The sequence below is a fragment of the Poecilia reticulata genome, linkage group LG7 (genome assembly GCF_000633615.1).
Source record: "Poecilia reticulata strain Guanapo linkage group LG7, Guppy_female_1.0+MT, whole genome shotgun sequence".
NCBI classification, from domain to species: domain Eukaryota; kingdom Metazoa; phylum Chordata; class Actinopteri; order Cyprinodontiformes; family Poeciliidae; genus Poecilia; species Poecilia reticulata.
The window spans coordinates 5,858,897-5,869,722 of record NC_024337.1 but is presented as its reverse complement, the minus strand read 5'-3'; the positions used below and the strand labels follow the sequence as shown (position 1 = coordinate 5,869,722).

General features: G+C 39.1%; 1 protein-coding gene across 4 annotated transcripts in view; it reads right to left on the bottom strand.

Moving 5' to 3' along the window:
* Positions 1–40: 40 nt before the first annotated feature.
* ttll10 (tubulin tyrosine ligase-like family, member 10) overlaps positions 41–10,826 on the bottom strand; it is a 27,872-nt gene continuing 17,086 nt past the window's right edge. For 2 of the 4 annotated variants that reach the window (XM_008413047.2, XM_008413046.1), the window contains exons 2-13: positions 10,319–10,412; positions 8,731–9,003; positions 7,942–8,095; positions 7,653–7,771; positions 7,424–7,544; positions 6,800–6,903; positions 4,364–4,550; positions 3,988–4,159; positions 3,247–3,387; positions 2,230–2,346; positions 2,060–2,153; positions 41–644 (exon numbers count right to left, since the gene is read on the bottom strand). In XM_008413047.2, the coding sequence (XP_008411269.1) occupies positions 235–644; positions 2,060–2,153; positions 2,230–2,346; positions 3,247–3,387; positions 3,988–4,159; positions 4,364–4,550; positions 6,800–6,903; positions 7,424–7,544; positions 7,653–7,771; positions 7,942–8,095; positions 8,731–8,986 (1,875 nt within the window). In that variant the 5' untranslated portion in view covers positions 8,987–9,003; positions 10,319–10,412 and the 3' untranslated portion in view covers positions 41–234. Of the gene's footprint in view, positions 645–2,059; positions 2,154–2,229; positions 2,347–3,246; positions 3,388–3,987; positions 4,160–4,363; positions 4,551–6,799; positions 6,904–7,423; positions 7,545–7,652; positions 7,772–7,941; positions 8,096–8,730; positions 9,004–10,318; positions 10,413–10,498; positions 10,597–10,826 lie in introns of those variants that run through there. The other 2 variants (XM_008413045.2, XM_008413048.2) reach the window with 2 other exon arrangements.

Sequence of the window (10,826 nt, the reverse complement as noted above, 5' to 3'; positions counted from 1 at the left end):
CTTCCTGTGCAGAGCAAAACAATAAGAACAGACAACGTTGTGGAAGACAAAGGCAGTCTTTATTGTCATCCAACTTTTCCACCTGCACTGCTCAGACAAAGATCACATTTGTTTCCATCGCTGTTCCTTCTTTTGACTGCGTACCATTTGAGTTTTCATCAGAAGGCCTGCAGACAGAACTGCAGTCACCTGGGTTGTAAACAATGACAGAAACATGGTGATCTTTCTCTTCTGCTAAGCCTTCGGTAGCTTCCCATCATCTTCGGCTGTCAAACGACCCTCAACAGAATTGCATTTGCTCAGCTTCTGCCTGACTTGAGGTGCTACGGTCTTCCTCCTGACAGCCATTGGGCATTCACCTATTGATGCTGCGCTTTGATGAAGAGGTGACGTTCTTGTCTGAGTGACTTCAGTCAGAGGATCCTCCTGTGATGCAACAATCCCTTTTGTGATCTCTGTCCTGGTCTTGTGCCCTCTGGGCTTCCTGTTGTTTTTAGTTTTCTGGCAGAAATCACTGTTGTCCGTCCTCTTGTTGTCGACATGTCCTAAGACACCGCTGTACAGCAGTACAAAGTCCTGTTGACTGACTAAAGGAAGGATTTCCTGCCTGAGACGACTCTTGTTGAACAGCTCCAGAGTTAAATCTAGGCAGAAGAAGCGGTAGAGAAAATGTTTAGATCTTTTAGCAAACGTTAAATGCCAAGAATGAGAAATCCAGCTCATGCATAATGAGTAAATGTGTTTTGAAATGTGTTGAATGAAGAAAGTTGAACCTGAATTTAAAGATCATTGAAATGATACTGGCTAGTCATTTTGTGGCAGAAGTAAAAACATGTGAACATGAGACTTTAGTTAACTGTATGTCATATTGTCAAACAACCCTTATCAATTTAAAATAGACCAATAAAAACCAGAAGCAGAAAAGTTTGGGTAAAACAAGGTTTCTGTCAGTCTCAAAACTTTTGGCAGGTTGAAGTGCTAATTTATGGAAACATAATATGAGTAAGCAGTAGGTAGAAATAAAATCAGAAACTGAAGACTTGGTTACATTATATCTCAATTGTTAAAAAATGCTGAAGTACAGGGAAATGTTTGGTCAGGAGGAGAGATATTAATTAACATACACACGTGATTTTATAAACCCTGGAGGCAAAACATGTATTTTACCAGCGTTTCTGCAAAATGTTAAGAATCATAAAAAAAACTGAACGTAAAGGCAAAGTCTTAGAGAAGAATTTGAAGATCTGCTCCTTTATCACTTCTCCAGTTGCATTTGCTCTGCTTTCTTTTCACATATGATTTCTAGTTCTGCTTCAGGAAGTCCAGTTATTATTAATCCTGGAAAAAACCAGAAACTCCAAAACCCAGACAAAAATAACCGTCTGCTGAAAGGAGTGATCCTGAAACACCCCGTGTCAAAACAACTTTCAGCTGAGATGGAATAGATGCATGTTTACAAAATTAAAATCCAAACATCTTGCTATGTTACCCACTGGCAACTCTGTCATGGGGGGGGGGGAAAGTATTTAATAATAAAGTTTTGCTCGAAAAGATTAGTTGGCTAAAGTCTGTAGGTGTCAAAGTTATTTAATTCATCTGTGGTTGAACTCAAGTCGCATGATGACATTCTATGTAAATTGTTGCCAAGTAAACCAACTTAAATTCAAGTTGTTTTTCCATTAATCCATGTACAGCAAGCCTTAAATTTAAATGATAGTACTCTCAAAAATGTGTTAAGAAAGGATTCTAAAAGTCCAAAAAGTATTAAATTCAACTTGTAGAAGATTTCCTTTAACCTGAACAAATATGTAAAACTTTCAGCATGCCATAGAGAAAGGCTGTAAAACAAACACTTCACCAAGGGGAGAAATGATGTCTTAAGTAGAAATACTCAAGTCGACGTAGCACAAAACTGTAGCTAAGCAGAGGACAACACTTACAGGACATTGGGGAGGTTTCACACTTAAGTTACTTAAGAAATTAAGCAGTAACACATTTCATACCCGGAACTTAAAAAAAACAACTTGTGCTCAAAGTCTGCAGAATGTGTTAAACTGACCCAGCGCTTCTCCAACAGTGCGAGGTATCACCTCCTTCAGCACCTCGCAGTTTCTGTGTAAAGCTGGATTACAGTTCATTTCCAGAAGCCATACCTGGAAGCGTCACATGAAGACATAATTTACGAGCACATTAATATCCAGCTCTGCCTCAGTAATTTAAAAAATCCACCTTGAAGTCCTCATCGATCATGAAGTCGCAGCCAATCAAGTCGAAGAATCCAGACCGGCAGTCTAACTTGGTCTTGACGGCAAAGAAACACTGGGTCATGATCTGTTGCATGCGCTTCTGATATACGAACAGAAAAAAAATATATATCCATAAGTTATATGGATATATAGCTTATATATCCATATAACTTATGGATATATAAGTTATACATATCTTATATATAGATATTTATATAAGAGCCATACGTTATCATGGGTCAGGGTCAGTGTATTTTTCAGAATCTACTCATTGGCCAAGCTTGTGTGCACAAACAACAAATTTGCCAGCACTGGATCTTCACAGTGGATCAAAAACATGATCAAATGACAGAATTAGTTTAGCAGTCATCAACTAGTTTAGCTCACTAGTTTAGCTCACACCAGACTTTTTCTAAGTGAAACTTACAGTGGAATATTATGCCACTGCTATAAAAAAATAATTTGTTTCAAGGAATTTACCATCCTTGTCTCAATGCGTCAATGTCGTACAGATTTCATGTTCTACCTCTCTAGCAAAGCTAAACATTTTATCTCTTAAAGATAAACAAGTTCCTTTAGTGCTCTCTTTAAATAATCTGATGCATTAGTGAGTTTGGCCACATTTTAATGTGTCATAAAATCCATGATGCAGACACTCAGTGCGGTTATGTGACAAACTCGCATCTAGATTTATAACTGAGATGCATCAGTTTCTGAATAAACCATAAAATTATGGTTAATTTTACAGACCATGAAAGATGCCACAATCAAGGTTTAGAGTTTTTTTTAAGAAAGCTAAAGCTAAAAAAAAAACCCGGCTTATTACAATGCATGTCAGTATGGAGGAAAAACAACCTGTAATATTTCCTGTTTAGCCATAAGTTGATGACTCTTCATACAGAAATGAGCTCATGTAAAATCTCAATTAGCTTCCAGTGCCAACTACCACTTCTGTGCTGGTAATTGGTCCCTGAGAGCTACAGCACACCCCAGACCTCACCGCAAAGGCTCCCAGCACCCAGTCCCTGGGCAGACCCTTGGCAACCTGAAGCCTTTCGTTGACGTAGGCGTTGAAGCTCTCCATAGACCAAACAGTGTCCTCCTTTAGCTGGCTGTACAAAGGGTTTCTCTTCTGCATGTACTGGAGACAAACAGCAGGGGGAGAAGAGACACACAAAACAGAGAAGTGTAGGCAGCAACTCGTTTTAAAAGCCGTTGAATGACTCAGTATTGTGGAGATGCATGTCTCTTTTTTTTATATCAGCTCAGATACAACACCTGGCAGAAAGTAGGATGTAAAGAAGGGAAGAAAACAAAGCAACAAGGTTTATTGTTGGATGAACGATTTCAGCTGTGTTCCACTGCGCAGCAAGTTATACTGGAGATCAGTATCATATATCTCTGTTAACCACTCGACAAAAATGTTCTTTAAAGTTATTTCATATTTTCCAGATTTCAAATAGAAAGCCAAGTCAACTCTGCTTGTATTTTTTTTTAATGCTTTGCTTTGGAAGTACCCAACAAGAACTTAAGACTTAGGTGTGAATTGAGTTGGGTTAGGTCTAATGATAGACTAGGATTAGCGTTAGGTATGTACTAGTAATGGTTAAGTTTAAAGTAAGAATGAATGAAAAATGAATGAAAGTCAATTCAAAGTCCCTGTGAAGTTAGAAAAACACATACTATGTGCGTGCGTGCGTGCGTGCGTGCGTGCGTGCGTGCGTTTGTTTGTTTGTTTTACCTGGTTGGTGAGATGAGCAGAGAGGTTTTTGGATCTGGGATCGTAGACGTCACACGTCAGTCGGACATACCCATGACGAAAGAAGACCATGTAGGGCGCAGTGGAGGCAATGAGAAGGTAAGAGCGCACATCAAACTTTCTGTCATTTAGTAGAAGGGGTTTCTGGATGTAACTGGGAGAAAAAATATTGTAAGATGCTACATTTCATTTTTACCAATGTGGCCTTTAAAAAAAGTGTGTTAAATATATTGAAATGTATTTAAATGTAGTTTTTAGTTGTATGACCATGGCTAGAAGTAGAGAAAGGGATTGCAGTCAATCCTTCCACTTGTAAGGCTAATTTGTTTCACACTTTGACAACCGGGGGTTCACCTACCGCTGGACGATGTGGGGCTGAATCCGGCGGTGAGGCGTCTTGCGGTCAGTCTGGAGCTCCTCCATCTTCTGTAGCTTCAGTCTGAATTCGGCCACATCCTCCTGGTTCTTCAGGAGGAAGATTCCTTTCCCCCGGTTCAGGCCCGTGGGCTTACAGATCCACATGCTGCTCTCTGTGTTCTTCAAGTCTGCCACCACAAACACAGCCACATCAATTACCCGTCAACCTGCTATTAAAACAGTTTGTTCTTCTGTTGTACAGGAGCAGGCATGTCGGGGTAATTGTTTATTATATTTTGTCCTGGAGCTGTTTCAGTTGCTCCTGTAAGTATATGAGCTTGGCACTGAATGAAGCCTCTTTAGTTTTGCAGTCAAACATGAAGGATTAGTCAAAGTCAAGCCTTTTCAGGTACAAAACATGTCAAATTATTACTGTTTTAAATAATACTTTTGTGGTCACTTTCCAAAATAAACACACAAAACACAAATCTGAGGAGAACAGTAATCAGGTAAACCAGGAGTGGAAGATTTGATTTTGAGTTAAGTTGTAATTGTTAATGCTTCTTACATTTTACTGCTGTTTTGCAGACTTTTACTCTAAAATTACAAACTCTGCTTGTGGGAGCTAAATCTGTTTGTGAGTTAGTTAATTTCTAGATTTGAATCTCGTCACAAAGACAATCTAAAGATCGACAGACAATTTCTTTGACTGCATTGCTTGCGATGGATGTTTAAACCACATGCACAGTCAGCTGTGAAACCAAGGACAAAAATCTATCTTTCCATGTTATTTTTGATAAATGGAATTTAACATCATTCAATTTGTCGCAACATCTGTTATGCGCGTTTGATGTTTTCTACTCTTGCTTTTCTTTTTCAATCAAAAACAAGAGTACACTTACTTAAATACTTATTATGCAACTAAGTTTCAATTCCCAACACGTCATCTGAAAGCATGTCACAGAAAAAGTTATTGAAATCCACATTAATGCTTCGTATCAAACAAGGCAACAAGTTTAGTTCATTACTCAGATTAGTTTGAAAAGTTTCTATCTAAAGAAATACACCAAATTGTATCAACAAGTACAAAAAAAATTAAGCAAGTGTTATTATTTTTGTTAGTATGCGATACAATAACTTTGAGAGAAAAGATTTGAAATTATGTTGCAAGCATTTAGAATGGTTTCTGAATTTACTTTGTTACTTATAACTTTATAATGAACCACTTTTAGAGGGGATTTTCAGGGTCTTTGTTTCCAGCCAATTTCTTCCCATTCTTCCAGCTGGATTTATGACAAATACAAGAGGTTACAGTTTAATAGACAGAAACCGTCACCTCACTGCTATTTGTTGAAAACTTGGCATAGAGTAAATAATAAACCGAAGAAGGATGGCATTTGTCAGGTCTCGTGTCAGGTTTTTCATTTTTTTGTTTTAGTTTATTAAACAACATTCAGGTAACAGTTATTCTGCTAATTGCAACATTTACGTAGTCTATCTTCTATGTGTCCACTTACTCTTGCTTATTCATATTCCTGGTTTTCTTAAGCAAGCACAGCACAGAACATGAAAGGGCAAGGCAGGCTGAAGAAATGGGTTTTAGGATATCTGCACAATACTTTGGAAATGTACAAATGCTAAAGCACATGCACACTGAGAATTTTCTTCTTAATGGAAAATCGTAGCTCACAACCACCTGCACACCTTTGTTGCTTATTTCACAGTGCAGAATGTTTAATAAGAGACTTGTGCAGAGACTTCAGCGAAAACTGTTTTACATCTTTAACATTTATAGTCTGACTTTGTTCTTTTCATCTTTTATTCTTCTTCTCTTGTCCATCCCATCCGTCAGCCAGAGATCTAAAGCAGCTGTTTGAGTCCTTCTCCTGTTTGCTCAGTGATAGCTGTGTTTGACTAACCTGTACTCCACTTAGCACAATGTGTTTGTGATGAGCCAATCAATCTAGAGCCAGTCATTTTTATCTCCAGGTTCCAGCACGACATCAACTGTGTGGATTTTTTTTTTTTATTCTTATTATTGTGAGTTAGGAAAGAACTCCACCTGCTTCTCATAGCTTTGTTCAGCGCGGCAGCAGTGCTGCATTCAGGATCTTCTTGTTTGTGTCTCAGCCCTGCCCTCTGCTGACTCATCTCCATGGCAGCAGCATGCTACCCTAGTGATTTTATCAGGGCCTCATGGGAGGTGAAGTGCATTATTTTCCAACGTTTTCAACCCCTTGATCAAACACTCACCCAGGCAACTGTTGTCCTAACACCATCAAGAACAAACTTCTTTTCATTGTCATGTTCACAAGCAGTCATGTATGATTAATCTTTGTGAAATGAAGCCAGCAAACGTGGGGTATATCCAGTTTAACCAGCGAATAGTTGTCGTTGCAGCGGGACGTTAGGTTGATGCACGCAGGATGTGTTTTACCTGTTTCACCCTCCTGTGGGGCGATACGGGAAAAGAAATCCTCCCTCTCTTCCTTCACATCCATGCGGAACGTTGTGGGAATGAACTCCTCCATTTTCAGCCTCCTGGAAAGGACAATTTTTTTTTTTAGCAAATAAAAATCTGAAAAAGTGTGTTGTGTACTCGGTCGGATCCCTTTAATACACCCATCCATCCATTTTCTTTGCACCCTTGTCCCTTAGTGGGGTCGGGAGGGTTGCTGGTGCCCATCTCCAGCTAACGTTCCGGGTGAGAGGTGGGGTCACCCTGGACAGGTCGCCAGTCTGTCGCAGTCCCTTTAATCTGATAACCGTAAATAAAATCTCAGCCAATCCATTTCCCACAGTAGTCTCTAAACTAGTAAAATAAATAAATAAAATCCACTTGTGAGTATTTTCATCTCAGTATAAATCCAGCACATAGCTCAGGGTCTTTTCACACCTAACAGTCTGGTAGACGCAGTTCGACTGAGGACCAAAATTTGCAACATTTATTACATTTTCAGCTGGTGCAGTTCGCTTTCACACAGCACTTTGTCAAACAGTCCAAACCCTTTGAAAAGCCTGCTCCCCCAAATGAAAGGGAAAAACTGGCTGGTTGGTTTACCTGTGTCCATTTTTGTATCTGATTTTGCTGGTTATTCTCTCAAATTCTCGCAGACTGTTTAGGAGGCCGATTTTAGTGGTGAGAACCATGTTGTTCGGAATCTGGAACACTAAGTGTCTACCTAGAAACAAAATGTGTGAATTTATCATTTTAGTAACGTGTGTGTGTTTTTGTGTTTTAGTACAGTTTAAATTGAGAGTTCATCTTGTATTGTCTAGCTCTGCGCTACCTTGCTTGAAGCGGCTGTAGTTAATTTGAGATTTGGTCTCGCACCACTTGAGCCTGAAATCTTCCCTCTGCTTGTTATAAATTCTCTTCCATCCTCTCCTCTCGCAGTAGCTGCACACACTGCGAGAAATCAGCCACAAACACAGAAGCAAACAAAAAAAACAGAGGTCAGAGCGGAGAATGAGTCAAAACTTTTCCCCCGTTGCAATAAAACAAATGATTTTGTGACTTTCTAAGAGACTTTCATGTTGAATCAGATAATGTTTCTGTGTTTCACATCTCTTGCTCACATTTCAGCCCCATTGGTTCCTCCAAAGAAGTAGAAAGGCCCAAGTCCACGAGGCTCCTCTGTCTTGATGTCTTTGACCTGTCCTTTGTTAGAGCAGGGCCCCGGGCCCCTTGGTTTGGACCTGTGGAAGCTGCCCTCCACTTTGGATCCACCTGCTGTTTTAAAACATACAAAGAACCTTAACATTGCATATTTCAACAAATACATGCCATGCCTTGTAACAGTATGAATGTGCAAGTATTTCCACATTTTCTCACATCACAACAATCTTAATTAATTATTATTATTATTATATATATTTTTTTTTTCAATTAAAATCTGAAAAAAAGTGTTGACCAGCTGCATTCTTTCTTCCCACATGTTGACTGTGGAGGAGCTGCAGAAATTCAAAGGTCTGGAAGATTTGTTAAAAGGACAAGCTCATCAAATCAGTTTTTTATGGAAGAGTCCCTGGAAGACTGCAACTGTTAAGCTGCTCAGAGCTGATCCTCTGCAAAAACACAAAGTCTTACCAAGTATATTTGCTCCAGTTTCTAATGTAAACATCTTACACTTGAAATGAGGCCAAACTATCTTACAAGTACATTTTCAGAAAGACACAGGAGATTGTTTTAAGTCAATAATTCCTTAATAAAGGTGGTAGGACATCCGGTAGGACATCCGGATAAATACTCAATGTGTTGACAGAATATCAAACTACTTGTAGAACGGCTTACTCTGCTCTCTCACACGCACGCACACACCCACACTCCCTCCCCCCCCCCACACACACACACACACGCACACACACCTGTCTGTCCACTTTGTCTCTTCTGCTTGACAGAGAAGCGTGAACGTCTCCTCCCCTCCTGAGTCAATGCCCCCTGCCTGTGGGCACACTCCAACCCTCCTGATGTCATTTCCGGTGAGTCTGAGCAGTCAGGTGACTCAGACTGTTCTGTTGTTGGCTCCTCCTTCCCTCCATAAAGAATCTGCTTGTTTTCCTTGTCCAGTCTGTCTTCGCTGTACATTTCCTGGCAGCGCTCAGATTTTATGGCCTCTTGCATAAGGACTAATAGACCTTCTGTATTGTTAAAATCACAAAGTTCAATGTATTTTATTGGGTTTTCAAGCAAATAAAAACGACATAAAGAAATGCATAGTTGTGCATTGGAGGTAAACTGATTGATGTTTCTTGGTTGTTTTGTTTTTAGACTGACATTTTTGTCTGTGTTCTCAGGAATAGCTGAATCAAATAGGTCTATTCTCTCCATTTAAACTATTAAATGACAACTATTTTTCATATTTTCCTCTATTCCTGTTCTCAGAAGTCACACATGGGTTGGCGTCTCTGTGTCATCTTCTTGGAAGGAGCCTCCAGCTGAGTCTTTCCTGTCAATACCTTCAGGTTTTCTTTCTCAGTTTGTCATGTTTTTCTGTTTTTAGGCTGACCTGAACTTTTTAATCTCAGAGCTTATCCATCTTGCTTTCTTCTTAAATATATTCACAGAAGGATATACTGCTCCCTTTATCTGCTTACTGTCTTTTTCCACATAGAAAGTAAAAGTACTCCTGGATCAGTTCTTCTGTGTTTTGTGTGTCTGCTCTGTCTTCCCAAACCTTCCATTGGTATAAGACGTCCTGGGGCTCTCAAAGTGCCAGTTTTTACTGGACATGCCTTACTACTATAGTAAATCCTTTTCACTGTCGCCACATGCATGCTCAGTATGAGTGACTGCTGCACAGTTAACATCTCTACGCAATTAGCTCATCTTCTTAGGTGGAAAACTTTTCGTTTGCCAATGAATTGGATTTGAATCCTTAATAACTAAGATGAATGCATATCATTGAATTAGAATCTGTGTTTTTGAATTAATTAAACTGATATAAACGGATCTTAAAGTGGACATTGTCTCATGTTTTTTTTATGTCTTTAGAGAGCCTTGAAGTGTTCAAAATTAAACCGAGCCCTATTTTGCCCTTACAGCTCTGTGCCCTGCACAGCTCTATGCCAAGACTTCATGTTCATCAACCCCTATCAAGCTTTTATATTTATAATAATTGTAGCTATTTTTCTGGTTCACAATTATGAATTGTTTTGTGTTGATCATTATGTAGAATCCCAATAAAAACATGAATCTTGCTTATAAGATAATAAATCTATGGGAGCTCCAAGTTGTCAGACAGAGAAGTGTCATATTTTGAGAAAAAAAAAAATTAAAGCAGAAAATTAGACTGACAAGTCATGATCGAATGAATTACTATATAGTGGGCTTTTACATTTAATTAACTCAAATTTAGAACAACTTTAAACATACAATAAAATAGCAGATGTTACACAAATTTAAAGTAAAAGTATTATAGAGATAGCTCCAACCAGCAGCACTGAGTTTACATACCTGTGACTCCATGTCTAACACGTCTTGAAGGCAGAGTTTATGGAAACCTCTCTAAGTCGATTCTTCTTCATCCACCTCCACTCTTATTGACCTCCTGCAAAACACAAAGAAGGGGAAACAACAAGCTTTGCAGAAAATCACATTTGAGGTCTGCAGTTTTACCCTCCAAAGTAAGCTAACCTGGAGGGCTAATGTCAACAACAGCAGCAGTTACTGGCTTTATGGGTCTCTTAGCAACAGTTGCCATTTGCAGAATGAATATTACAACAACAACACCTGAAGACAAACTCACAACTCATGTTTAATGTATTCCTTGCATACCCCCTGTCTAAGTTTAGCTTCATTCAATATTTATTTCCAGTAAGCCTTTGCTCTGTGAACCGTATGGTAAACTTAGAGGAGGGTGTCGATCAGAACGGGTATTATGCTGGTCCAGAGGGTTAAACAGCATTTTAACCTGCTCTTTAACACAGTGTGCATTATTTCATAAAATTGAAACGCGTATATG